The sequence below is a fragment of the Ochotona curzoniae genome, unplaced genomic scaffold (assembly GCF_017591425.1).
Source record: "Ochotona curzoniae isolate NIBS_2020 unplaced genomic scaffold, NIBS_Ocur_1.0 contig_2321, whole genome shotgun sequence".
NCBI classification, from domain to species: Eukaryota; Metazoa; Chordata; class Mammalia; order Lagomorpha; family Ochotonidae; genus Ochotona; species Ochotona curzoniae.
Genome location: NW_024465421.1, coordinates 22,191,315 through 22,219,194, shown reverse-complemented (window position 1 = coordinate 22,219,194; position 27,880 = coordinate 22,191,315). Strand labels below are relative to the sequence as shown.

Sequence of the window (27,880 nt, the reverse complement as noted above, 5' to 3'; positions counted from 1 at the left end):
CATACATTTAGAAAATATACAGAACATTAATTCTATAATGAATGATCATAAAATGAACATGTTTCAGAAATAGATCCTTATCAGCTCCAGGGTTCCTTTCTGTCTTCTGCCGTTGGCAAGTTTTGCCCGCGATCAGACATACCCTGCACTGCGAGTCAGGGGTGAGATGGGCTTGCCTGGCTCACAGGGTGCAGTCTGTGTCCCCTAGGGAGTTGTGCAGTCTCTGGACACTGCAGGGGGCTGATTGGTCCTGTGTGGGTAGCTTTTGGGACACCCCTGAGAGCAGTGCTGCAGTGGACATTGTCTATACGTGATTTCCTAGCATCCCTCTGGTACATGGTGGTGGGCTTATCAAGTCCCAGGGTAAATCTGACAGGTTTCCCGAGTGTCTGGAACTGTTTCCACTCCCACAGGGGATGATGGAGTTGTGGTCACTCTGTGTTGGTACCCATATTGCATAGTGTGGTGTGTGTGTGATTTTTCAGCTTGAAAGGTAGAGATGATGATGAGCGAGTTCCCATCCTATCCTTGGTTTGCTCCTGAGGTTCTTGCCGTGGCCAGCACTGGGCCAGCACTGAGCTGTATTCAGTCCAGGTCTCCTGTGTGGTGGCAGGATCTCAGACACCTGAGCCACCATCACTGGCTGCCCAGGGCCTGCGTTAGCAGGAAGCTAACATCTGCACGTGAGGTGGGCGTCGGATCCCAGAGTCTAGCAGCCGTGCAGCTGTCCTCACTGCCAGTCCAGACACCAGCCACTTTCGCTGTGTTGTTTTTTCTTATTTTAAACGAGATGCAAAGAAGGACGAACGGACACACACACACACACACACACAAAGAGAAAGGAAGAGCTTCTGTCCACTGATTCACTCCTCAAATGGCTGCAATGGCCTGAGCTGGGCCAGTCCAAAACTGGGAACCAGGAGCTTCTTCAGAGTCTTCCTTGTGGGTGCAGGGTCCCAAGGACCCAGGCCATTAGCAAGGAGCTAAATCAGAAATGAAGCTGACAGGACCAGAGCCCGTCTGAGACACCAGTGCGACAGGTGAGGTAGCAATGCAGCACCACTGTCTCCTTATTGTGGTTTGATACGCTCTTCCCTGGTGACCTCAGGCTATAAGTTCCTTCTTTCTTCATTTGAGGTACCTGTTGAAGTCTTTTACGTATTTTGAAAACTGAGTTATCTTTCCTAACAGCTCTTTGTTGCATTATAAATTTTGGAAACTGGCCATCTCGGTGACATGACCAGAAAGACGCTTAGCCAGGAGATGGAATGTATTGGAAGGCTCTTGGGAGGCTGAAGCAAGTCAGGCAAGCCTGGAGATGGGAGCCTCGGGAGGCTGAGCCACCACTGTCCATGTGGAGCCGACCACTGCTCCTTGGAGCCCAGCATGACTGAGTCCTTCGCTCCCCTCCCTGTTCCTGTTCCATAGGAGAGAGAATGATTGGCCCAACAGTCCATTGTCCAACTGGGGCTGTTTCCGGAAGAGGCGTGTATGTGTTTTGGGGAGCACTCCTCACAGAAAGATCCAGGTGCTGAGCAATGTGGAAGTTATGTGGCGCAGGAGGGTTTCATGCTGGGCGCCAGTGGCTTTTTGTCTCCTTTGGGAGTGCGTGGCGGTTCTTTTCACCTGCCTGACTTGGGTGCCAGCCTCTGTTGCCTTCCTGCACCCCCTGCAGCCACACTTCCTGCCTCTTGTCACAGTTGAGGTCCTGAGTCGCTCCCTGGAGGGTGGCAGGCTGGCAGTGCTGCTCCGTGCATGCTGTGGACTCAGCCCAGGGACACTGGCAGATGGGCCTGGAGGTGTTTTCTTGAGATCAACGCTATCCCAGGACCTAGGCCCAGCTGGGGCTTAGCAGGCAGCGTGTCAGCATGTCACATGGTGGGGCAGACTGCCAGGTCCCCTTTCCCTGGGGTAGGAGAGAGACTGAGGCAGCCCAGCCACATCCATGCTCTGTGCCCAAGGTCCTGGAGGACATGGCAGCTGGGTGTCTTCATTCTCAAGGAGACAAAGGTTGATCTTAGCACAGAGGTGGGAGGACAAGTCAGGCTTGGGGCCGGTGCACCGGGACCATCACCTGGTGACCAGGAAATGGAGAGAGAGCAGCAAGACCAACCTTGACTCCAGATCAGCAGCCTTCTCTTGGGAACCTCCTCCTGGGGGCATGCCCCTGAATGACCCAGAGACCTCCCATGGGACACACCCATCAGACACGAATTATATCAAGTCTCCACCCTTAATCTGTCACCTGTTAACATTGACATCAGAGTTCAAACGTCTGTGTGAGTTTTGGGATACAAGTCTTGCTCAACCCACGACAAGGATGAAACTCTGGGATCATGGAATTGCAGTGAGGTCACCGTGCCTGGCTCGGATATGGCTGCAAGCACTGGTTAGGCTAGGTGAGCAGACGGACTGGGGGCGAGGTGGGGGTAGAGCATGGCCCACACATCAGTGAGGAGAGCAGGGTAGGACACATGGTGGCCAGTGGGCTGCAGGGTGGTCAAGGTTGGCTTCATCTTTGGGCCAGTAAAGTGGGTGAGGGCAGTGCCAAATGGGGTTACCGGTCCATAGGCTGGGAAGGGGCAGGGTTCTGGTAGAGAGGTTGAAGCACAGCACATTCCCTTTTGGTACTGGAACATGGGGAGGGGGCTTCAGCTCCTAGAACCTAACTGGTACCTGAGCTCTCATTTCTAGGACAAGTGGCCCTCTGACCCCTGCCCCCAGGTGGTAGGAGAGTGAGGGACATATGTGCAGCTATGTGTGGATACAGAGGAGCCAGGCCTGAGCCCAGCCCACTGCTGTTGGTGTGCCCAGGGCACTGGAAGTTTGCCTGGAACGTGTCTATAGGTCCAAATTAGGAGGTTCTGACCTGGTGGCTCTTAAAAACAAAAAAACAAATAAAAAACACAGAAAATCTGCAGACCTGGGTGGGAGACCAGGAAGAAACTCCTGGCTCCTGCCTTTGGGTTGGTGCAGCTCCAGTTGTTGCAGCTGCTTGGGGGAATGAATCATCGGATGGAAGATCATCTTGTCTTTCCTCTTTGTATACCTGACTTTCCAATAAAAATAAATAAATCTTAAAAAATAAATACATAAATAAATCTTTAAAAAAACAAATCCTGCAGGTACAAGAATGAGAAAGAAGCAGGTGGTATATATGTGTATCTCTTCCCGTCTCCTTTGAGGCTCTCTCCAGCTGTTTGAGTTTGGATCCCACCGTGCCCTGTACTAAGATGGGCGTAGGCCTTTCCACTGCTGCACTTTGGAAACTACCTGGGCCCCGGCACCTTGCTCCCCTGGCACCTTGCTCCCCCGGCACCTTGCTCCCCCGGCGCCTCGCTCTCCTGGCAACATCATGGGATGCTTTTTGCCTTGGGTTGCTTTGCCTTCCAGTATGGCAGGTGCATTTTCTGCCAACACAGGAGCCCAGCTTCCACTGGCTGCTCAGAGGGTCAGCTGCATGTGGCCTTAAGGTGCGGTGTCTTGTTGGTGAAGCTGTGGCTGTGGTCTCCAGACCCATGCTGGGCCCTCCAGGTGTGGCCACAGGATGATTTTCTGCAGCTTGTACCAGGAAGGCTCTCACTGTGGCTCTTACTGTGACTGGGGATGACCCTGGTGACCTCTGTGTTCATGCTGTGACAAAAGGGCAGCGAGGAGCGAGGCCCACGCTGGAATGTGGAGGTTGAGCCCTATTTCAGCCCTTCTAACTTAGTGATCTCTGACCTGCATTTAAGGCTTAGAATGTAGGGGCGTTTTCTCCACCTGCCCACGTGAGGGCAGTGGTGAGCTGGCCCCTGTTCTGCCCGCGTCCAGCCAGCTGGGACACAGACCCCTGTGTCTTCCTTGTTGACGTTTCTGCCTTTCCTCCCTGTTCTGCTGGTGTTGCCACTGCCCTTGGTCCTGGGGTGAAGGTGCATGAGGGCCATGCACCACACCAACGCACAGACACTGGTGGGTGTTTAGAGGTACAACTGTACAGGTGTGCACAGCAAGGCTGTGCTCCAGAACTGGGGCCAAGGACTCCCATCGGATAACCCAGGGAGACTCGGTGTGGGGTCCCTGCCACACACAGAGCTAAGAGACACACATACTCTGGCATCTGACAATCGCAGGTTCTGTGGTCACCTGCACCTTCCTCCCAACTGCCCTGTGTGGGAGAGCAGTGGTCAGCAGGCAGGTGCTGTCGGGTGAGCAGTGTGGGAACAGCTGTGCCCTGGTTCTCTGTGTGGGCTCTGGGCCCAGGTGTTGGATGCACTAGTGTCCAGCACCCTTTGTCCCTCTGCTCCCAGGAACAATGGGAATTTCCTGCCCATGTGTGCCCAGGATGTGAAGGGAACCATTCAGGGCCTTGGTGGGCACAGGGAGGGCAAACTGAGTGAAACGCAGGACACAGTGCAGGACACAGTGTTCACCTGGAAGGCGAAGGCAGGAGATACACTGTAACCAACAGATACTGGCTGCCACGGGAGTGCCCTGCCTCACTTCTGGACCCCACCAGGCCCGCCTCCCTCACAACCCCGGAGGAAGGGAGAGGCGTGCCTTTCTCAGCCTCTTCCCACTGCCGGCCTGGGCCTAGCCTGTGTCCCTCCCTCTGCACACTCCGCCTTCGCTCCGCGTCTTCACATTTCCTTGCCTTTCTCTCCAGAAGCCCCAGGTACTGGACATTGGATTAGGCCGCCTGTGGGTGCTGGGAGGCCTGAATGCATCTTTGTGAGGCCCACAGCTCAGCACATGGCCTGAGATGAGGCGGAGGTGTGAGTGGGCTGAGGGGGCTGAGCTGGAAGGAGCTGCCAGGAGAGGGTGTGGGTTGAAGTTGGTGGTGCAGAGGCCAGGAGGTTGCTGTGGAAGGGGCCAGGCCAGGCTGACGTAACCTAAACTCCTAATACCAGATGATGAATGAGGGGAGAGGGGTGGGAGAAGACTGATAGAATGGTGAGAGGGGCTAGGAGCAAGGCTTGATTTTTGTATTCAAATTGTCATTTTGTTTTTATGAGCTGTTGTGTGGGTTGGTAGCCATCCCCCTGTCCTCAAGGAGCTCACCCTTGGCTGCTCTCCCAGGTCCCTCCAGCCCGTGGGCTGTCATGCCCCTTCCTAGCGTGGGCAGTGAGCTCTCCCGCTCCCCTTGGCTCTCCTGACTCCTGTCAGGTGTCTCATTGAGTGTTGTTTGCCTTTCAACAGGAAACTACTTTGCTTCACACTTCTTCATGGGAGGCGAGAAGTTTGACACCCCCCACCCTGAGGGGTACCTCTTTGGAGAGAACATGGACCTGAACTTCCTAGGCAGTCGGCCGGTCCAGGTGGGTCCCAGGGACTGTGGTGGGAGGTCCTGCCCTTGGCTGTGTGTGTCCCTGCCGTGCACAAGAACACACGTCAACCAGGATGGCAGGGCCCGCTGAGGACCTGTGATCTGGAACAGGGTTTGTTCTGGTGCTGCCTCAAAGCAGCCGGATGGGCCGGGTCACCAGTGGCTGTTGCGGACCGTGCAAGCTGCTGTGTGAGTGGCAAGGGACTTTGTTTGTTTGAATATAAACTTAGGTATTTGAGAGTTAGAGAGAGGGTTAGTTCATTTCCCAAATAGCCACAGTGGCCAGGGCTGGGCTAAGTTGGATACAGGAGCTTTGTTCAAGTCTGCTACATGGGTACAGGAGCCTAAACATATGGGCCATTTTGCCTTCCAGGAGGTGAGCAGGGTCCTCAGGCTGCTGCAACACTAGAGGAGAAGTGGGATCAGTGTGTTGGCATAGTGGGCTAAGCCTCTGTGACCTGGCATCCGATATGGGCTGTGGCTTGAATCTTTTTGTTCCACTTCTGATCCAGCTTCCTGCTGATGGCCTGAGAGAGTGAAGGATGATGGCTCAAGTCTTTGGGCCCCTGCACCCAAATGAGAAGCCTGGAGAAGCTCTTCGCTTCTGGGTTTGGACTGACCCAGCTTTGCTCATTATGGACATTTGGGGAGTGAACTAGCGCATAGAAGATATCTCTGTCTCTCCTTCTGTCCCTGTAACTCTGCCTTTCCAATAAAAGTAAATAAATTTTTAAAAATGATAGCAAACTAAGGATAGAGTAGTTACATTAAAAAAAGGGAGGGGATGGGAACACTCGGGCCTTGTGGGCGAGAGGCAGGGTGAGTTGTAAGCCTTGCAGTAGACCCTTGGGAGGCAATGGAGCCCAGCCCAGATGGAAGCAGGCATCACACGGGTGCGTCGTGAGGCTGTGAGTGGAGAAGGGGCTGGAGTTTGTCCTGTGGGAGTCTGGGTGAGAGCCAGTGGGTAGGCAGCACTCAGGGTGTGCACAAGAAAACAGGTGCTGTGAGGCTGTGGACTACAGAGAATTGGACAAAGCAGGGCTGCCTGGGCCTGCTGCTGGGGTGGGGGTCCCATGGAGAGACCTGGAGTGATTGTCTGAGGCCTTGGCTTCTGCCCACGACCTGCTCCATCAAGGTTGCTGTGGTTGAATCTTTGTTTTAATTTTTTGTTTGGGAACCATTTGAAGTGCACCTGCAGTTGTAAAAAGTGGAGAACTGCCCCACGTGTGCTTAACTTCTTTGCCCAGTGTCCTGTAGGGCTGCAGCCCTGTGCCACCAGCAGGAAGCTGGCTAGGGTGCTGGATGTACATGTGTGCCTTCCCTCAATCTTTAGGTTTTTTTTTTTTAAAGCAGTAATTTATTACTTATTTGAAAGGCAGAGGGAAAAATCTTGCATGAGCTGGCTCATTCCCCAAATGGTTGCAAATGCCAGGGTTGCACCAGGCTGCAGCTGGAAGCCTGGGACTCTGCATCTCGCGTGTGAGTAAGGGGGCCAAAGACCTGGATTATCCTCTGCTGTCCTAAGTGCATTAGGAGGGAGCAGCCAGAATATCAACTGGTGTGCATATGTGATGCCAGTTCATAGGTGGCAGCTTAACTCACAGTGCCAGCCCCCTGTTTAAACATTGACCTGTTGTGTGGGTTGGCAGCCATCCCCCTGTCCTCAAGGAACTCACCCTTGGCTGCTCTCCCAGATCCCTCCAGCCCATGGGCTGTCATAGCCCCTTCCTAGATTGGCTGAGTGAGTGGGTCTGCTGAGGGCACTTCTGATCAGGTCCTGTGTGCTGGACATGTCACCTGTGCCAGCCCCTCACCTGGCACAGCCCCAGGAGGAGTCAGGGCCACCCCCGAGGAGCTGGCACCAAGACTGCTTTCTCTCCCCCAGTTCCCCTATGTCACTCCTGCGCCCCACGAGCCTGTCAAGACGCTGAGGAGCCTGGTGAACATCCGCAAGGACTCGCTGCGGCTCGTGAGGTAACCCTGCAGGCCAGGCTGGGGCCCTCAGCGCTCCGTGGGCGTCGGTACAGCTTCCAGGCCCATGCTTGGCAAAAAGAGGGGCAGCTTGCATGCCCGCGGAACCTCACGGGACCCCATGAGACAGTGGGCTGCTCGCACAGGGTCAGCAGCTGCCTAAGCGACCCCTTCAGACCTCATGGGACCCCACAGGAGGCGGCCTTCTTGCATGGAGTCAGTGGCTGCTGCGAGGACCCTGCAGGAGAGTAGCCAGGCTGGTGGGAGTCTGGCCTTCAGGGTTCTCTGCATGGCAGTGTCTGGAGATGGTTGGGGGCACGTGATATCTGATGTTCAATGAGTAGATGCTGGGCACCTGCTGGCCATGTGCACTGGTGCATTGTGCTGGCGGGCCCTCTTTCAAGGTTTCAGGGGTGGGAAGTGCAGGCTCAAAGCCATGAGGAAGGAAGCAGCTGGAGTGTGTATTATTTGGTTTGTTGGCCAAACAGGGCACAGTCCCTGGAGCTGCCGGAAGCCTGGGGTAGCTGACTCCAGGGCCCCTTGGCCACACTGCAGTGGGCCAAGGCCCTCTGACCCTCCTCTGTTCTTTGTGCTGCTGCGGTAGGTACAAGGATGACGCTGACAGCCCCACGGAGGACAGCGAGAAGCCGCGGGTGCTCTACAGCCTGGAGTTCACCTTCGATGCTGACGCCCGCGTGGCTATCACCATCTACTGCCAGGCAGCTGAGGAGTTCCTGAATGGCGTGGCTGTGTGAGTCCTGCAGGTGCAGGCGGGGGTGCCGCAGGCTCCCCAGGAACCCTCTGTGGGTTACTGACTGCAGGGAAACACAGCTTCCTCTTTGACTTTCTCCTCGCAAAGCTCTTCATCATCAGGGCCAGACCAAGGCCAGGAACCAGAAACTTTGTTCAGGAATCCCACATGGGTGGCAGGGGCTCAAGCTCTCGGGTTGTCTTCCATTTCCTTTCCAGGAATAGTAACAGAAAGCAGGTTTGGAAATGGTGGTGGGACTCAACCCCAGACACTCTGATACATCCTGGTGGCATCTTTTTTTTTTTTAAAAAGATTTATTTATTTTTATTGGAAAGGCTGATATACAGAGAGGAGAGTCAGAGAGGACCATCTTCTGTCCGATGGCTCACTTCCCAAGCGGCTGCAATGGCTGGAGCTGAGCCAGTCCAAAGCCAGGGGACAGGAGCTTCTTTCCAGGTCTCCCACGCGGGTGCAGCGTCCCAATGCTTTGGGCCGTCCTCCACTACTTTCCCAGGGCCCAAGCAGGGAGCTGGATGGGAAGCGGGTTTGCCAGAATTAGAACCGGCACCCAAATGGGATCCCAGCGTGTTCAAAGCAAGGAGTTTAACCACTATGCTATCGTGCCGGGCCCAGCCTGTCAGCACCTTAACCCACAGTACCAGTATACCACTCTACTCTGGTTTCCGTGGGATGTAATTCTCTTTTGTGTGTGGGTACTGATTGGTGACCTGTGATGTAGTTCACTTCCTTTTTTATTTTCACTTATTATTATTATTTTATGGTACAGGTCCATAGGCTCTGGGATTTCCCTTATCCCCTCCCCAATTCGCTCCCCTGTCATAGAGTTCCCCTATATCATTAATATAGTATAGTTCTTCATACACGGTCATATATCCATCGTTGTGGGCATAGACAATGACAGAGCACAGCATCCTATTGACAAGATGTAGTAAACAGTTTCATTGGGAATCCACCTTTGCCTGGAAGTAGAGATGCGTACTGCATTGTATCCGCACATCTGGATATGACAGTCTCCATTACACAGTTACTGTACATCGCCTTCAATGCAAAGCCACAAAACAAAATCAACAAGAAGAAAAATAAATTAACAACACCATGAAGTTGAATAACATGTTACTGAATGATGCGTTGCTGAAGAAATGTAAATTTCTTCAGTTCACTGCTGATGGTGCATGGAGCTAGGGCAGACCCATAGACTCAGGGCCCTGTCCAACCTCAGGCTGCTCGCAAACCCTGTTTGTCACCTGTGCTTGTGACCGGTCGGACACGGCTCAGTGCTCCCATGACCCCCTCCTGGGGTTGGCGTCTGGGATGTCTCAGGGTCGAGGAGATGCGTGTGCTGAGGTGTGTAAAGGACCAGAGTGGACAGCCAGGTGAAGGAGGGGGTGTGGCGAGGCGGGGGGAGCTGGGCCTGCATACCCTCCTCATAGCCTCCTATTCCCCAGCGTTCATCTTGGAGCCTCTGCAGACCTTGTCCCTGTGGGATTGGTCATTAATTCCTTCTCTGCCACTTCCCTTTCTGGAGGAGGGCCTGGTTCCGCTGGAGTCCAGCACATTCCAGGAACCCACCTGGTGCTCTTGTCACCGGGATCTTTCAGGGCCTCGGGGCTCTGGGGTGGGTGTAGTATCAGACCCAGGATAAGAATTAGGGATGCTGGGGCCTGGTGCAGTAGCCTACTGGCTAAAGTGCTCGCTTTTTGCGCGCTGGGATTCCATATGGGCACCAGTTCATGTCCCAACAGCCCCACTTCCCATTCAGCTCTCTGCTTGTGGCTTGGGAGAGCAGTCGAGGATGACCCAAGGCCTTGGGACCCTGTGCCCATGTAGGAGACTTAGAAGAGGTCCAGGCTCCTGGGTTTGGACTGGCTCAGCTCCAGCTGTTGAGAGTGAATCTTCAGGTGGAAGATCTTCCTCTCTGTCTCTCCTCTTCTCTGTGTATCTTACTTTCCAATAAAAATAAAATAAACCTTAAGAAAAAAAATGAGGGGTGCTCCTGGTACCACTGACAGGCCCTCAGGGGGTTCCCCTGGGAATTGGGACAGAGGCCAACACCTCCAGTGCTTCCAGTGGGTTCAGGCGATACCCTGCTCAGGCCTGTGTGGAGATGGCCTGGGCTCAACTGTAGTGACCACGTTGGAGGAGCTTGGGGGGCAGGGGTCATTGGAACATCTTGGAGGAGAGCCTGACAGAGGACCATAGCCAGACCTGGGCAATGGCAAGCTAGGAGCTTTCCTGAGCTGTGTACAACCTTTCCTGGGGCCCAGGGGCCTGGGGGTGCCACACTCCTCTCGCTAGTGTGGAGCCCTGCTTCCTCTCCAGTCTGGTGAGGTCAGTGGGGCAGGGTGGGGCGGGGGTCTGGACCTCACCCCCTAGGCGTTAGGAAACCAATGGAGCATCAGGCAGACAGTCCTGCTCCCCCGACTCTGCTTCCCACAGAGAGGCTTAGGCTGTGAGCGAGGGCTAGGCCCAGGCTGCCACGGATGAGCCTGAGGACGGCATCCCAGCACAGGCCTCCCCGGGGCTGCCCACCACAGTGGCTCCAGCACAGCGACAACACCCCCAGCTACTCAGCACTCAAGAGTATCCTTGGTCTCGGGCCCAGACAGGTTCCCAGGGAGGACCTGTGCCCCGTGGGCTGGGGCATAGGGAGGGAAGCTGACTGACTTCCTGAATGGGCAGCAGAAAAGTTGATGAGGATGGAAGAGGCAGATGCCCCTGGATCCTGTCCTGGGGAGGCTGCTGGGGCAGCAAGATGCAGGAGAACTAGGTGTCCTAGGTCTGACTCAGTGAAACCACAATGGAGTCTGTGTGGTGGCCTGAGAACACTGCTTTGGGTTGTATCATGGTTTGACAGGGTGTGGATGTCCACGCCACGGGGGCCGCAGTGTGCACTGCGCAGGAGGTAAGGAGCAGTTGGCTGTGAGTGTGGTAGGGGTGAGGAGTCTGCCCTGCACTTTGACACCAAGTCACTGTCGGCCGGGAAGGTGCTGGGCGGGGTGCACCTTGGGAAAATTGGCTCTATGCTGCGAGGTGGCCCGTGGAAGGATGAGGGCCAGTGGCCACTTCTGCTGCTTCCTGCTCCCCACCTGCCCAGGAGGAGGAGGCCCGTGGCCAGTGTCTCATGTATTACTCTCGGCCCCTCAGGTACAGCCCCAAGAACCCTGCTCTGCAATCAGAGACCGTGCATTACAAGAGAGGGGTGAGCCAGCAGTTCTCCCTGCCCTCCTTCAAGATCGACTTCTCCGAGTGGAAGGACGATGAGGTAGTGCACGTGGCTGGGCCCAGCCCTCCTTTCAGCCTCTCTGCAGGCATGGCTCCTGTGTGGGGTCCCTGGCAGGTCCTTGTGCTTGGTGACACGAGTGGGCACATGGTAGGACAAAACGTGGGCAATGGGCTGATTGCTATGTGAGCCAGGCTCGTGAGGCCCAGTGTTCGTGGAGGCCCACATGCCGGGCTGCAGGATGATGAGCTGTGGCCGTGTCAGGACTGCAGTGGGGCAGGCTCCCTCAGCACTGGGAGCTGCCCCTTCAGCCTGCTGAGCCAAGGCTGGCCCTGAGTCGTGCTGTGGGCCCTGCCATGCCAGCCCCAGGTCTCACTTCTCTGTGTGCCTTATTGGCATCCATGTGTCTCAGCCGAGGCCCTGTCCTCGCTTCCTCTTCCTCCGAGCCTGGGATTCCCACAGGAGGAGACCAAGAAAGCTGCACACAGTGGGCTAGACTAGTCCCTCCCACATCAGGGTGCTGGGGGATCAGGTCCCACCTCCATCTTTCTTTGGTCCAACCTGCTGCTCTCAGGCATCCTGAGAGGAAGCAGATAATGGCGCAAGTGTTTGGATTTGTGCCACCCGTCAGGGAGACTTGGTTTGAGTTCTGAGCTCCTGACTTCTGTCTGGCCCAGCCCCAGCTAGTGCAGGACTCAAGGGAGAGGAAAGTCCCTCTGTCTCTCCTCTCTGTTCCTTCCCCCGTTGCTCTGCCTCTCAAATAAAGAACTATGCAGAAAGATTTTTTTTTTTTTAAAGAAAACCATATAGATGTCTCAGATCCACCCCCCAGGACCCCTCCAGATCCCCGCCCACATTAGTGTGGCTGTGAGAGCACGTGTTATGTGCAGGAGTCTCAGGGGCTGCTTGTCCCCTGGGGTTGCAGGACACTCAGTCCCCTGCAGCTGGGGCTGGGCTGGGGATGTGGGCAGCCAGGACTGCGGGACCTGGGCATGCAGTGAATACGGTCGTCCTGGTTTCTGTCCCTGCTCCCAGCTTTGGACTGAACGGGGTACCAGTTGCCAGGCTTCTTCAGCCGCTGTCCCTGGTTGTGTCCAGGAGCTGAGGAGGGCTGCTTAACAGGCCCCAGCGGGTATCTCTGTCAAGAAACTTAACCAAAAAAGAAAAAAGCAACCAGGAAGAAAAAGCAGGATTTGCTGGGGTTGTGACGAGACTGGCTTGCCGTTTGTCCCCATCCATCCATGGTAGGCCTGTCCTTTGAGCTGACCTCACTCCTGGACAAGCACTTGACACAGGAGTCCTCAGAGGACTGTGTGTCCACCCTGCCTGGCCCCACCGAGTGGACATTCCATCCTCTGAGTGCAGCACACTGCCTTCGGAGAGGGAACAGCTGGGTCCCTGAGTGTGGTCAGTGCCGAGTCACAGGGCCTGAGTTCAGGGGTGCTGGGCTGGCTTTGGGAGCCTGTCCTGGGAGGCTGTGAGTGGATGAGGCTTGAAGGCCAACCCCTCCCTGCCCCTTTCCTTCTTAAAGCCTCATTTGTGCTCCCCTGCCTCTCTGGGCTCCGTGTATAACATGGAGGTGGGAGCAGCCACGCCCTCTGGGGCCATGAGGGGCTTCCATGATCCCGATTTTGCCAGAGTGGCCGCCACCCCTGGTGTAACCACCCTGTGCACCTGGAGGGCTGCCATTGTTGAGAGATTTGTTTTCTGATTTGAGTGCCAGGAAGAGGGAGAGATCTTCATTTGCTGGCTCACTCCGCAGATGCCCACCACAGCCAGGCCTGGACCCGGCCTGGAGCGCTAGTTGAGTTGCCCACGTGACAGGAGTCAAGTGCTGGGGCCTCTTGGTTGCAGGAGATGCATTCGCAGGATGTCAGGTTGGAAGCGTAGGGGCTTGGACTGGAGCCAGTACCCCCCCAGTGGGATGTGGGTGTCGCAGTCACCCCCATTCTCCCACCATGACTTGTTTTGTGGCAGCTGTCCTAAGAATAGCCATACACTCACCCGCTGAATGTGGTGACAGGGTTGCAGGCTCTCTGCCTTTGGCACATCTGAACAGTATGTGTTGGTTCCTTCATCTGTGTTGAGGGCTGCTTGTTCCTCTGTGCCAGACTGCGGCTGGCGGGATGGCTCACGAAGTAGGCAAGGTCATGGCCAGCGGGAACCAGGGTGGGCTGGTGGTGACCACCCTTGTTCTAATGGCCCACATAATGCTGGTAAGACACAGGAACTGAGAACGTGTTTTCCAGGGGCCGAGTACGCTTGAGGGGCCAAGGCCTTTCTGAGACCCACGGTTGGGGCTGGCCTAGGAGCCCTTAGGGAGGGATAGGAAGTGCTCAGATTTCTCCTGAAGCTCAGGCCACATCACCTTCTTCCCCTGTCAACTGTCTGGTGGGGGCTGAGCCGAGGAGCTGTTCTTCCCAGTCAGCAGTGCTGTTCTGGGTAGCCTGAGCTTCCGCCAGCACGGTGAGTGCTGAGTGCTGAGTGAGCACGGTGGTCCGTCCTCTTGCTGGGATTGCATGTGGACAGCAGGGGCTACACTCCTCTGGTATGCTTTGAGCAGCCTCTGGAATTTGGGGGGCAGGGAGGAGTGAGAGGACAGATTAGTGGCCCTCCAGGATTTCCCTTAATGAAACGTCCAAGAGGCAGCAGGCGAGAGTATGCTGCTGGGGCCGAGGGAGGTCACCGAGTTACTGTCCAAGGGGCTTTGGGCTCCTCCTGGGGCAATGGAACATTTTGGAGGTGGATGGTGATGATGGGTGCCTGAGGCTGGGAACGTCCTCCAGGTTTTGGGCGCTTCCCATCCACCTGGCTCTGCCTGACCTCTGCTTGACCAACCTGGTCTGGCTGCTGTAGCTTCTGACCTTCCTGGTCTGCTTTCCCCCTAGCTGAACTTCGACCTGGACCGGGGTGTGTTTCCAGTGGTCATCCAGGCCGTGGTGGATGAAGGAGATGGTGAGCAGTGCTGGCTTGTCTCTCCCATCCCCCTGGCAAGCATGTGGGCCCTGTGAGCATTAGCCTTCATCTGCTGAGAATCCTGGGGTGCCACCAGGGGCTGCCCAGTGGACAGGGGGAGCTTGGGAGAGGCCCACTGTAGGGAAGGGGATTGTGGCAGGATGGGGCGGGTCCCACTGGACTCTGACCACGCCCCTGTCTCTCTCACCTTGGGCAGTTGTGGAAGTGACTGGCCATGCCCACGTGCTCTTGGCAGCCTTTGAGAAGGTAAGTGCCCTTTTGCCCTCGCCTTCCCAGGGTCTGGAGCTGGGACGTGAGGGCGGCCTTGGAGGCAAGGCTCAAGTGGGGTCCTGGCTCCTTGATGTGGACTGCAGTCAGTGGATTCTGCAGCCGTTCCAGCTTCCAGGACCCTGGTTCCCATCAGGGCCCTTCTCTAAGGACATTGGCCTTTGGTGCTACACACTGTTCTGCACTAACCAGTCCTTGGACTTCACTGGCACCTGCTAGCACAGGAACCAATCCATGGACAGCTGTTACTGGGGAGATTGTAAAGGTTGTTACCGCCTCGATGTGGCCTGGTCCCAGCAGGCAGGTGTCCTCAGTGTCCACTCGAGATCCCTCCCCCCACTTTACTCCCACTCCTCTACCCCCTAGCTGTGGCACCTAGTGGTGCCTGCCTTCCCACCCCAGGCCTTGCCTTGCCCAGCCCAGATAACAGTCTAGGGCAAATGTGCCTTGCCCCTGTGGATGCCAGTGCAGGCAGCACTGGCCTCTCATGTGTCACGTGTCTCAGAGATGGGAACACAGTGGACGCTCGGAGCTGGTAGGTTGATGAAGCTCTGCCACCTGCCTGGCCTGGCCCCAGACCTGTGGCCCACTCCCTGCCCCTGGACCTGCGGAGTGCACAGGGTGCAGGCTTGAGTGTGTTGCTGCTGGGCCATGTGCCTCCCAGGTCCATGGCTGGTCTGTGTCCCTGCCATCTGGTGCTGGGATCTGTGAGCATCCTCCTCAAGGCCATATCCTCCCCCTGCCCCTGCCCCGGGCTCACTGCGACGCCCCCCAGACCTGGCCTCATCCTCCCAGGAGATGTTACTCCTCCATTGTTGCTCTGCATTCTCCATCTGCAAACAGCAGACAGGCCATTGCTGGCAGACCGCAGAGCTCCCCTTCTGTGCTTGCACTATAGAACTCAGTGTGCAGCTGCTTTATTTTGGGGGGTCCTGTGTTCTGGAATGTCTGCAAGGACCCAGCGGCCTTAGCGGAACCCTGAGGGCTGGTCTGGGTTGACTCAGCAGGGATCCAAAGCAGACCCAACCTCTTCACTCAGCTTGTTGAGCTCCGAGTATTCTGTCTCCCTGATACCACCCAGCACATTCACTGCATTCTGTGGGTTTTCTGAGTGCTGCACTCTGCTCATGCGTTTGTGCCCCTTGCTGTCTTCCTGACCCTACTGGCTTGTGAAGACAAGAACTCGTTTGCCTTGACCTTTGCTGCCCCCCTGGTGTGTGTCCAGGAGGCCTGTGTCCCTCCTTGAACTTGGCCAAGTGGTTCAGGTGGGCAGGATAGGGCCTGGGAGGCTGTGTCTATAGCCGGTCCTCCAGGCTGTTTGGATTCGCATCTGGAGAAATCCCAGCTTGGCTTTCAGTTTTCCTGTTTTTTATGTTGGTGGTGGGGAGGGACATGGAGCCTGCCAAGCAGGAGGGCACGGTGCCCGTGGCGAGTTCACCTCTGCGTCTTTTCTCACAGCACATGGATGGCAGCTTTTCTGTGAAGCCTCTGAAGCAGAAGCAGATCGTAAGTCTGACAAAACAGCCGCGCAAGCCCTGGGTCGCAGCTCAAGGGCCGGGACACTGGGCTGCCCAGGCGCGCCTTTTGCCTTGCCGCACTCTGGAGGTCAGCAGCCGGCCCTGGGCTGTGAGTGTGCAGGCGGGTGTTCAGGCCCGCCTTGCACCAGCGTGTCTCTGGAGGCCCTGGGTCCTGCCCAGTGTGAGCCATGGTGCCTGGGTAATAGCAGCCATCTGTTTGCTGAGGGAAGGAAGAGAGAGATACAGCCTGTCTTGAGGACAGTGACCCCAGCACGAGCTGTGAACCAGCAGCTCTGTCCTCTGGGGTTAACCTGTTTATAACTCCCACGCAGCTCCGCGAGAACTTAGAGAATAGAATAGCCCTGGCTGGGGTCTGTGTCACATCTGCCCTAGTTCCTAGAGGTGGGGGACCCTGAAGATCAGTGGGCCAGACTCTTGTGAGGCAGCTGAGGTGTCATCTGGAATTGCTGCCCAGCAGACTTCTGGCTCCCTGGGCTGCTCAGATACCCTGGAAGTGTGGGAGACCCCGGGTCTGAGCCCCTACTGGAGCATGGTCAGGAGTGAGTGGCAGGCCAGAGTAGAGAAGTAGTCTGGTATCTCTGAGACCAGAGATGTCTTCACGTCTGTGGAAGGAGATTCTGAAATCCTGCAGCTGCTTCAGCTGCTGTCTGGTCTCTTCTGGCATCGAATCCTGGTGGGGCTGGTGGTGTGGCTCAGGGGTCTTCTGGCTTTGGGCAAAAGGCATGGTTCTGAGCCTCACAGAGTTGAGGCAAGGCTGTGTGCCAGGGCAGACCACCCACCCAGGGACTGCTTCCCGGGCCTCTCAGATCTCCCTGGCATCAGGTTTCTCCTGGCATCAGGCCCAACAGAATTCCCAGCCATGACTGCCCCAGAACCTCAGCTTGGCACCTGGAGGGGGTTTTGAAAGCATCCTCGTGTTGGGGCAGGAATGGGCCCAATGTGCGTCTCCTCTCCAGGTGGACCGGGTCAGCTACCTGCTGCAGGAGATCTACGGCATCGAGAACAAGAACAACCAGGAGACCAAGGTGTGTCCCGTGACAGCCTGCCAGGACTCTTGGCTAGCCATGCAGCCAAACTTCCTCCCACCTCATGGTGGCCATTCCTGGGTGTGACACTGGTCAGCCAGGGGTGGAAGTGCGTGCCCAGGGTTGATGGTGAGCGAGTCAGACACTTTCCTGCCCTCCCTGGGCAGGAGCCCAGTCACTCCTGCCTCCTGAAGTCTGTGTTAGCAGAAAGCTGGGAGAAAGAGTGGTAATCAGAGCAGCTTCCCTGCTGAGCTGCAGGCTTGCTCTACAGCGGATTTCCTCCTGAAAAGTGCCAGTTTGTCATTGTTCCAGCATTGTCCCCGGCTTGTAAGTAGGCAGGCACAACAACTGGCCCTTGTGGAGCTTGACCTGGCTGTCTTTAGGTGCAGACCAGCACTGCCCCCTGCTGGTGGAGACAAGTATTTTAGACATCTCTAGGTGGTGGCTGACAAGCCGGCTGTGGTCTAGGACAGCCAGGGAAGGTCAGCTGAGAGCATGGTGGAGCCCCGCTGTATTTTCATTGTAGTAAAGGCACAGTGGTACCTGGGAAATCATTGTTGGGGCCTCATGTTCCCCAGGTACTAACCAGGCCCCATCCCTCTCTTTGCTTCCAAGATCAGGCGTTGGGGCACGTTTTGGGTGGCTTGGTGTGGTCTCTGAACAGCTCACAGCAGCTGTGGCCTCTGGGTCCAGGAAAGCTACATCCAGCCAGAAGCCAGCAGGAGGCTTGACCTACTCCCAGGTCTTATGTCAGGGGCCAGTTGGCTTTTTGGAAGTAGTGAGCTATTTCTTTTATGTCCCAGCACTGCCCTCAGTGCAGCCAGGACCACTCGGAGAGGGGCTCGTAACTCACAGAGCTAGAAGTGTCGCTCGCAGGTGTGGCCACCATGCTCACCTTGTTTCAGATGATGCCCTTGCCTGCAAGGTCTCCCGTGCGCTCAAGGAGCGGCTGCTGGCTGCTGCAGATGTGGCCAGCAGGCTAGTCTGGGCTTCACAGGTGCTCATTCCCCTGCGGTTGGGAGGGTGGCTCTGAGTCCCAGGAACAGCTTGTGGTGGTTTGGGTGGGTGAAGGCATGGATCCCATGTCCTGCTCCCTGCGCCTGCAGCCTGGACGGCCACAACCCACTGGCCCTTGTCCCCACAGCCCGCCGACGATGAGAACAGTGACAACAGCAACGAGTGTGTGGTGTGTCTGTCCGACCTGCGGGACACACTGATCCTGCCCTGCCGCCACCTGTGCCTGTGCACCTCATGTGCCGACACACTGCGCTACCAGGCCAACAACTGCCCCATCTGTCGGCTGCGTGAGTATGGGCCCCTCCGTGGGAGGCCAGCCCAGCAGTCCTGACCCTCTGGCCCAAGATAAGAAAGGGCCATCCTCCCATGGCCTGGGACATGGCGGCCTTCAGGCGGCTGCCTGGATCCCTCAGCCACAACTCCTCCCCCTGCAGTAGGACTCCTGGAAGGCTGCCCTTGGTGGTATCCTGCTGAGGTGCTGCAGGAAGGACGCTTTAGTCCAGCGGGGTTTGTCCTAGGCACTCAACCTGCCATCTGGAAGGCCATGCAGCATGAGAGCCAGGTGGCCCGTGGAGAGCATGACTTTAGGGACTGCAGTGCAGGCAGGATGCACAGTGGAGTGTGTCAGCTGGGGAAGCAGAAGCGAGCATGGGTGACTGGGCAGTGGAGTGTACATTCAGCCATCTGAGGGGTAGGGGCAGGGTGGGGAGAAGCTCCAGGTGCCCAGGAAGCCATGTTGAGGCCTGAGCCTTGGCGCCCACGCTGCTGTGCCATGGGTCCACTTGGCCTGCAGCCTGACATGTGTGGTTTGCAGGAGTGCTGCGGGTGGAGGGTTGGGGCACCTGCCATCAGAGCCCCCACTAACTGTCACGAATCCTTTTCCATCCCAGCGTTCCGGGCCCTCCTGCAGATCCGGGCTGTGCGCAAGAAGCCAGGGGCTCTGTCCCCCATCTCCTTCAGCCCCGTCTTGGCACAGAGTGTGGACCACGAGGAACACTCCGTAAGTGCCCTTCCCATGGAAGTGGGAGGTGACAGTGCTGCAGAGCAGTGTGGGTGGCCTCGAGTTCATCCTCTGTGCCGAGGAGTCCTGGAGACCTCCACTCAGATTCCGCCCGTCTGTGCGCCCGTCTCCGGCTTCCACACACAGATGGGGTAGAGGGGTGGCTCTGCATGTGGCCATGGCCCACAGCCCTCCAGACCTCTGCACACAACCCTAGGGGCTTGTCCTATGGGACTCTTAATGCAGCTCTTGCTTCCAGAGTCCAGAGATCAAACTCATTTCCCTAAAGAGACACAGCAACAGGAAGAGACACACAGAAAAGACATGGGCAGGGTAGACAGGAAGGAGAGGGAGCAGGTGGGCCTCAGCCAGGGCTCAGCAGAGCCAATCTCAGGTTTGCAGCGTCCTTCTGGGCGTGAGTAGCCTGAGAGACTCCTTGTGTGTCCACTGCAGCTCTTTGAATGGAGTGTGAGAGAGTGTGGGTGGGGAGCAGTGCTGTGGCTGGGAAAGCTGCTGCTGCAGTGCCCAACATCCCTTGAGAGCACTGGTTCAAGTCGCCTTGCTCCACTTCCCCTCTAGCTCCCTTGCTTGTGGCCTGGGTAAGCAGTGGAGGGTGACTTAGGTCTTTGGGACCCTGCACCCACACAGTAGACCCGGATGGAGTTCATGGCTCCCAGCTTTAACCTAGCCCAGCCCTGGCCACTTGGGGAGTGAACCTCTCTCCCTGTCTCTTTCTTTTTAGCTCTGCTTTTCAAATAAAATATTTTTTAAAAAGTTTGTGGAGAATGGAATTCAGACGTAAGTTAATTTGGGTACAAAAAATTTTGAAAGCTATGCATTGTTGATTCCTGATATGCACACATTTCTCGCGAAATTGTGAAGACCCTGAATATGTGTACACGTATTTTTGTACCAAAATTGCTTTTTATTAAGATATACATGTGCGGGCCCGGCGCGGTGGCGCAAGTGGTTAAAGGTCCTCGCCTTGCACCCCCGGGATCCCATATGGGCGCCGGTTCTAATCCCGGCAGCCCCGCTTCCCTTCCAGCTCCCTGCTTGTGGCCTGGGAAAGCAGTCGAGGACGGCCCAAAGCTTTGGGAACCTGCACCCGCGTGGGAGACCCGGAAGAGGCTCCTGGCTTCGGATCGGCATAGTATCGGCCCGTTGCGCTCACTTGGGGAGTGAATCATCGGACGGAAGATCTTCCTCTCTGTCTCTCCTCTCTGTATATCCGCCTTTCCAATGAAAAAATAATAAAAATAAATCTTTAAAAAAAAAAAAAAAAAGATATACATGTGCATAGTTTAATTTACTGGAAAGCCAGATTTGCAGAGAGGAGAGAGTGAAAGATCTTGATCTGGTTCACTCCCCACATGACTGCAATGTGCAGAACTGAGCTGATCCAAAGCCAGGAGCCAGGAACTGCTTCTTGGTCTCCCACATGGGTACAGGGTCTAAAAAGCTTTGAGCCGTCTTCTGCTGCTTTCCCAGGCCACAAGCAAGGAGCTGAATGGGAAGTGGAGCAGCTGAGAAATGAACCAGCGCCCATATGGGATCCCAGTGCATGCAAAGTGAGGACTTTAGCCAGTAGGCTACTACACTGGGCTCTGAAATTACTTTTAAAAAAATTATTTGAGGGCCTGGCCTCGTAGCCTAGTATCTGACCTACCCCTAACCACTGCAGCCATCTGGGGGGTGAGTTGTGGATGGGAGCCAGGATCCGGGAATTCTCGGTCTTCCATGTGGATGTTAGGGACCCATGTCTTCTCACGCTACTTTCTGCAGGTTACCTTAGCAAGGAAATGGAACATGGGACACCAGCCACTAGCATTATAGGCAGTGTCTTAAGGTGTTATGCCACAATGCCAGCCCCCACAAACTTTATCTGAAAGGCCCTCTTAAAGAAAAAAAAAAAAAGGAGGAGACCAGGCTGGGCCTGTGTCTGAGAGGAGCTTTTGCTCTCAGAGGCACACACTGGCAGCAGGTGGTATTGGTGTGGCCCATCTGACATTTCTGGAGATTTCCATCCAAACCCAGGATTTTGACCTTAAAAGATCTGTGGTTGTGTTCTCACAGCTTGGAGCAGAGGTGTGGAGTCCCAGGCACTTAGCTATCCTGTATTCCCTGGCTCCTCATGGGGCCCTGAAGCTAGGCCCTGCCGCTGGGGCCTTGGGGGGCGAGCGGCAGCGCCTGGGTGTACCTGACCCTGGGAAGGGGTGGCTCCTGCCTGCAGGACTGGTTGGGACCGTGGGCACTTCTCTCTGCCCCTGCTCCAAGAATCTGCCCAGGCGGCTTTGGGCCCAGTCCCTCCCCTTGCTCTGGCCAACACTAGCTTGCCGCTCCACAGTGCCCCACACCATAGGTGGGCAGACACTGGAGACAGAGTCCTGGCTCGTAGGCCCAGACCCCTGGTCCCAAGCTGTCCCAGGTTCTGTGTGTGAGTCTGAAATCAGGATGCTTCCAGAGACCCTGGGCCACCAGCCCTCCTCCCTCCCAGTGCTGAGTGGAGGGTGGTAGATGTAAAATCTATGATTTTTATCTCGACAGTGTCCCTTTAAAAAATCAAAGTCGCACCCCGTCTCCCTGGCCAGCAGGAACCCTAAAAGGGCCACAGTAAGTGCTGGGTCCCGCAGCTCCAGGTCTGTGCTGCCCTGAGTTTCAGCCCACCCAGGCCACGGACAGGTGCTGCCTACCAGGCGCACCTGCCCAGGGAGGGAGTTTGTAGAAGAAGCGGAACTCAGATTCTCTTGACCAGACACTGTTCCCATCCGCGGCAGGCGGCTGCTCGCAGCCTCAGCCATCGCCCTTCCTGCCAGCTTCGCCCCCAGCGTCCTTGTCCCTTCTCGCTGGCGGTGGTGTGGATGGAGGAGGTGGGACTAACGCTGCTGGTGTGTGCAGGAGCCTTCCTTGCGCATGCATCTGTCTTGCATCCCCTGCCCCACCCCCGCCTTGGGTGTTAGGGACTCTTCTCCGGCATTTCACCTGTCCCCTGGGAGCAGGGATTGCGGGGAGCCACAAGGTGTGTGTGGCCAGGCTGCTACCTGGGGTCTCTGCCGCCCCAGGGGTAACCTTGATCTGGCTTGGGGCAGGGAGACCTTGTGCAAATGAGCTCGCAGAGAGCTTCCTTTGTGGAGCGGCTGCAAAGTCTGTCTTTACCTTTGAATGGGGATGGTGGGGGTGGGGCATGCCAGGGTGGAGTGCCGCAGCCCCCCTCCTTCGGGGGAGCATTTCTGAGCACTAGGGGCTGGGCCAGCTCCCACCTGGTACAGCAATTGTGGTGGCTTACCACTGTTCCCTAGGGCCTGGGGCCTTCTGCCTTCTCTCAGCCTGGTCAGTTGATGCACATCCTGTGTGGACACGGGGCTCCCTCCCAAAGAGTCCACTGGCCCTGCCTGGAGCGTGGCAGGCCCTGGCCAGGCCGGGTCTCTCTGCTCTGCGTCCCCCGCAGTCTCTCAGCTCTGGCACGGCTTCGCTGCCCCACTCCTCACACACCCTCCTTTCTGTCACTAACCTTTCCTATCTCCCGGCCTGGTGGGAACAGATCCGGGTGGGACTGGCTGAATTGTATGCACCCAGTGTCCTGGGTGTGTGGGAGTACAGGGTTGTGCAGGAAAGCCGGACAGGGAAGTCTCCGGTGCTGCTGCAGGGTGGGGTCACAGCCCTGGTAGGTGGGGCGGGCAGGAATGGTGAGTACCATGTTAGTGATGCAAGTCAGAGCCTGGGACGTTGCAGCCATGGGCAGGGAGCCTGGCCGCATCACTCTGACTTGCCCTGTCCCCACAGAGTTCTGACAGCATCCCGCCCGGCTATGAGCCCATCTCCCTGCTCGAGGCGCTCAACGGCCTGAGAGCTGTCTCCCCAGCCATCCCCTCAGCCCCTCTGTACGAGGAGATAACCTACTCGGGCGTCTCGGACGGCGTGTCCCAGGCCAGCTGCCCACTGGCTGGGATCGAGCGCGTCATGGAGAGTGGCCACCAGAAGGGGAGGCCACGGGGCGAGTCTCCTGACAGGTGAGGCAGCGCGGAACAGGGAGCTATGGTTTTCAGCCACTTTCCCATGTGCTCTGGGCTCCCCGGGAGCAGGTGTGCCTCGCAGCTGGTTTGCGTGGAGCTGGCCCTAAGCAGGGACAGCATGTTACGGGGGTCCCTGAGGATGACACATCTTTGTGTTTGCCTCGGCCATCTGTGCTGGACACGCCTAGTGCCTGCTGGTCTACTGGCTCCTGCTGGGGCGACTCTTGTGTTGACTGCGTCAGTAGAGAGGCAGAGGGGAGGCCCAGGCGGCAGAGCCACTGCAGGTGCAGGAAGAAGGGCAGGGTCTGTTCCCACAGATCCCCCTGCCTCTCGCCACACAGATCTGGTTCCCATTCTTCTGGACGTGGGTCTGTTGGGGTGACCTGCATGGACCCCGTGCCCGCAAGGCTTCTGGGTTTGTTCCAGGCATTTGCTGATTCAGACACTTGACGTGGGTCTGGGGATCTATGCATGGTGCCATATCAGGGGTGGGATCCCTGGGGACTGCCCCCTGCCTACTCTGGTCTGTCTCCAGCACCCTGCGGTCCCCGTCATCCCCCATCCGTGAAGAGGACGAGAGCAAGCTCTCTGAGGATGGCAGTGCACCCCCCGTGTCAGGTGGGGTGGATCTGGCAGTGCGGGAAAGCAGCTCCCCTGAGGTGAGGTGCCCCCCACCCCACTGCCCTGGCCCCAGCCGCTCCACATACCACATCCTCGGCATGTGTGTCTCACATGGCATCAGTCCTTGTCCCTGGGGTGCCTTCCTGTCATGGGGGGCCATTGTGCGGGTCACATGGGCCATGGGGACCCCCGAGTCCCTGTGACCTTGGCGGTTGCCTGCCCCGGGCTCGGCACTGCGTGTGGATGTCCCTCTTTGCTCCTCAGAGTTTCCTGACGGAAGAGGTGGACGAGTCGCCGCTAAAGCAAGGTCAGGCCTGCTCCCTTCCCCTCCCTGGTCCTCAGTCATGGTCACTGCACTGCCCCTGCAGCCAGCATGGCAGGAGCCTGGGGTCATTGGTCAGCCCTGCCTGTGTCCTCCACGTCCGGGTGGGCCTCCAGAGAGGCAGAAAGCGGCCCTTTCCTTTCTGCCTTTGGTTTGCAGTGACTTGCCTCATCCTCATCCTCCCTCCTGGTTAGAAATGAACCCAGCGGGGCTCGAGACTCCCCTCGTTTCCCCTGAACAGGCAGGTACACCTGGCGCCAACCCCGGGATGTGGTCCTGGTGCCCGTAACCAACACCACAGAACGCCAGGAACCCCATGCTCGAGGCTAACCCTAGTGGTGCCACAGCCACCACACCTAGAGCTGACAGAGCTGTGTATGGCCCAGGCTGCTGCAAGACCTGTGGGTTCCACACATGCAGTGTCCCTCCAACCTCCATCCCACCTTGGTCTGAGGCTGAGTGTGGGGCTGCAGAGTGGGGCCCAGGCACAGGCCGCTGCAGTAGTTCTGGGTGCTTGGAGTCTACGTAGAGAAACATCCCTGTGGTTCCAGCTGAATCCCATGCCATGGGACACGGAGTGAGTCCCCCACCCCATAGGACTTGTACCTGCTCCACTGCCCTGGAGTAGCAGGGCCAGCTCCCTGGTTCCAGCAGGGGTAGCCGTAGCATCTTACCAGTCAGTCTTATTTTGAGCATATGGGTTTGTAATGTTTTCATAACGAATACAAACCCTGATCCAGGGAATAGGCGAGGAGGAAGAAGGAGCAACACCTTAGTTTAGGGGGTCCTTGGGGCTGGGACTAGGTCCTGACCTTGCCGCCTGCCTGTCACAGGGAGCCGAGTGCCATCCATTGAGGACGTCCTGCAGGATGGCAGCCCTGAGCACCATGGCTTTGGCCAGCCAGCCCCGCCTGCCGACATCTACCTGCCAGGTACGGCACCTGGGCTGGCATCTGCCCTGGTGTCCACCAGAAGCCCATGGCATCTCTGCAGCACCCATACTCCTCCTGCTGACCCCCAGAACATGATGCAGCACAGGACCAGGTCTGCAAGGCAGACCCTCTTGCCCCACCACAGGCTGGCTCCTCAGAGCAGAGCCTCTGCCAGGACCTCTTCTCCTGGGGCCATCGCAAACTGGGGAGGTGGGAGCAAGCAAAAGGCAGGGCCCCCTGAGTCTTCCCTCATTCTAGGACCCTGCTGTGGGCCAGTTTGGGGCCTGAGTAGCAGGGCCTCACAGCGGAGTGACAGACAGTGGTCAAGCAGGAACCTGCTGGGGTGGGGAAGGGGCTAGGTTCTGGGCCACCTGCAGTGGAGCAGCTGGGCCCGGCCAGGCTGATGAGGGGTGGTCGCAGGGCCGGCCAGGTCGCGGACAGGGTCTTGTTCTGACTCCCCTGCGTGTGCAGAGGTCCAGCTGCTGGACTCCTTTGGTCTCCTGGGTCTCCACCTCAGCTCACAGGGTGGGACTGAGAAAGGACTCCCCTGTTTGTGCCAGTGCCCACTAGGAGTGGGACAAGTGGCCACATGACCTGCAGATGCAGCCTCGCCATGGCTGTGGGAGCTGGGGAGTCTGCTGGCACTCGCCCTGTCACTCAGCGCTGACAGAGAAGGAAGCAGTGCCTGCCTTCTGCCCTGTGCACGTCACACCCATACCACCTGGCTGGCCCTGCTGCCTGGGATCTAGGCCTCGACATCAGGGATGCATTCTGATTGGAAAGGATGTTTAACAATTTTATTTATTCAAAAGGCAGAGTTAGAGATATTCTATCCTTTGGTTCACTCTCACTGGCAGCAACAGCCAGTGCTGGGCCAGAGCTGGAAGCCCAGAACTCTGTGACTGCATGTGGGCCATGTTCTAGCTTTGTCAAGCACATTGGCAGGGAGTTGGATTGGATGTGGAGTAGCTGGGACTCAAGCCAGCACTCCTGGGTGAGTTGATGTCACAGAGGTTTAACCCAGTGTCACGCCTGTTGGTCCCACCCACCCAACTTCTAGTCCCCCAGTGGCTATGTGGGCAGCCTGGGCTGACAGGGTCACCAGGCGTTAGGGAATAGACGGTAGACGTGTGGATTTAGCAGCTGTTGGTGACCCAGCCTGAGCACACCCATGGCAGAAGACAGGACTGGGACAGCAGTGAGAGGGCCCAAGGGACTTGGGTTTCGTTCTGATGAAGAAAGTGGGGCAGGGGAGGGACCTCAGCTTCAGCTGACCTCTGGCCCTGAGACCACATCCCTGGGAGAGTGCACCTCTGCTCCTGCGACTTGCAGGTGAGACTAAGACCTCAGGTTTGTGCCCACTTTCAGGCCAGGTTCTTGGGGAGGGTCCTCTGTTGAGGTGGCAGAATCTGCATCTAGGCCACATATGGCACCAAGTCGGCCCCACGTGTGGCTCCTGGTCCGTGTGAGCTGCCTGTGTGTGGCATGCGTGTCTGTCCCATTCTCACCACAAGGCGCCTTCTGCTGTTGCTCTCCCCAATCCAGGTCTCGAGTGTCCTTCAGTGTCTCCACTTGGGCCCTGGTCTGGGACATGCCCACCCATCCTTGTCTTTCTCCAGGACCACATGGCATCTGCTGCCAGGAGAGCACATATTTTCTTTAGCCTGGGACCCCTGGGAGTGGGACGAAAGAAAGGGGGACACTCAGGACAGCATGGTCCTCGCAGCCAGCCCCGAGCTTCCAGCTGGGATCTTGTATGTCCATTCCCACGTCCAAGACGTCCCTGTGGAAGCCAGAGGTGGAGTGGTGCCCTGGTACACCTGCTGGGCCTCAGAGCCCAGCGAAAAGGGCAAGTCCATGTGTCCCTGGAGTCGACTGGCCCAGGCGTGCTCTGCTCACGCTCTTTCTTTTTGGTCACGGCTGCTGTGGCATGGGTGCTGCGGGACGCCTGGGCGAGGTGGCCGACGGGTGCCTGCTAACTGCTTCATCTGTCTCTCCCTCCTGTCTGTGCAGCCCTGGGCCCTGAGGCGTGCTCTGTTGGTATAGAGGAGTGAGCTGGTACGTGACCACTTGCACATGCTCTGCGGGCCTCTGCCTGGCGTCCTGCCCACCCTGTGGAGCTACTGCTTGTTCTGTGCCCTCAGGGCCCCTGAGTTAGAATCCATCAGCCACTGCTGCTGTGCTTCTGAGAGGTGGCCTCCTGGGGTGAGGAGTGCGATAGGGGACAACTCTGGCACGTGGCTCCCAGGAAGTGTGCCCAGGCTGCTGTGCCCCAGGCACTACTGCGCCACTTGCTTGTCTCTTCCTCTGCCCTGCTGTGCCCTTGTGGATGGCTGAGCCTTCTGCTGGAAGTCACTGGGTGATTGCTACTGGCTGCCTCATCCCTTCTGTCTGTGGAACCTTCTGGGCCACCAGCAGACTCGGAAGCTCCATGTGGGGCTAGTGCCCCTCATTGGTGCAGTGGCCGAATGGCTGTATGGAACACAGTTACAGGAGTGCCACCAGAAGTGGGCAGGGGGCTGGAGACCCCTTCTCTTCACATCCCATGAGAAGTTTCATGATGGGGCTTTGGAAGCAGCAAGGCTGGGGAGTTAGGGTCAGGCCTTCAGCCGTTTTGCCTGAAGCTACCCTGAATCCCTCACCTCAGCCTCTGCCTGACCCATTTCCACTGGAGGCCCTTGGCTCCCTCACTTGCTCACAGCTGGAGGCCAGGGGGCCAACACTTTTTCTGGTGTGCCCTGGGGGTGAAGGTTTGGGGACAAGAGGCCTTTTGGAGGCCTCCCTTCCTGCCTGGGAACCTTGGCTTGCCCTCGCCCATTCTGTTTGTGCTCCCCTGGCCTGACAGGAAGCAGCCAGGCTCCAGCCTGTCTCTGTCTTGGCAGGAAGCACAGGCCCGAGCAG

At 57.2% G+C, this 27,880-nt stretch overlaps 1 protein-coding gene across 7 annotated transcripts in view; it reads left to right on the top strand.

Annotated features, from left to right (window-relative positions):
• The window catches only part of MGRN1 (mahogunin ring finger 1), a 38,019-nt gene that overhangs the window by 8,735 nt on the left and 1,404 nt on the right, over window positions 1-27,880 (top strand). For 2 of the 7 annotated variants that reach the window (XM_040973415.1, XM_040973413.1), the window contains 16 exons: window positions 5,179-5,297; window positions 7,191-7,279; window positions 7,881-8,027; window positions 11,193-11,310; window positions 14,157-14,223; window positions 14,441-14,490; window positions 15,970-16,017; window positions 17,006-17,074; window positions 18,219-18,378; window positions 18,982-19,091; window positions 21,639-21,704; window positions 22,875-23,101; window positions 23,640-23,763; window positions 23,990-24,032; window positions 24,881-24,979; window positions 26,993-27,033. In XM_040973415.1, the coding sequence (XP_040829349.1) occupies window positions 5,179-5,297; window positions 7,191-7,279; window positions 7,881-8,027; window positions 11,193-11,310; window positions 14,157-14,223; window positions 14,441-14,490; window positions 15,970-16,017; window positions 17,006-17,074; window positions 18,219-18,378; window positions 18,982-19,091; window positions 21,639-21,704; window positions 22,875-23,101; window positions 23,640-23,763; window positions 23,990-24,032; window positions 24,881-24,979; window positions 26,993-27,033 (1,577 nt within the window). Of the gene's footprint in view, window positions 1-5,178; window positions 5,298-7,190; window positions 7,280-7,880; window positions 8,028-11,192; window positions 11,311-14,156; window positions 14,224-14,440; window positions 14,491-15,969; window positions 16,018-17,005; window positions 17,075-18,218; window positions 18,379-18,981; window positions 19,092-21,638; window positions 21,705-22,874; window positions 23,102-23,639; window positions 23,764-23,989; window positions 24,033-24,880; window positions 24,980-26,992; window positions 27,034-27,880 lie in introns of those variants that run through there. The other 5 variants (XM_040973417.1, XM_040973416.1, XM_040973414.1 and 2 more) reach the window with 3 other exon arrangements.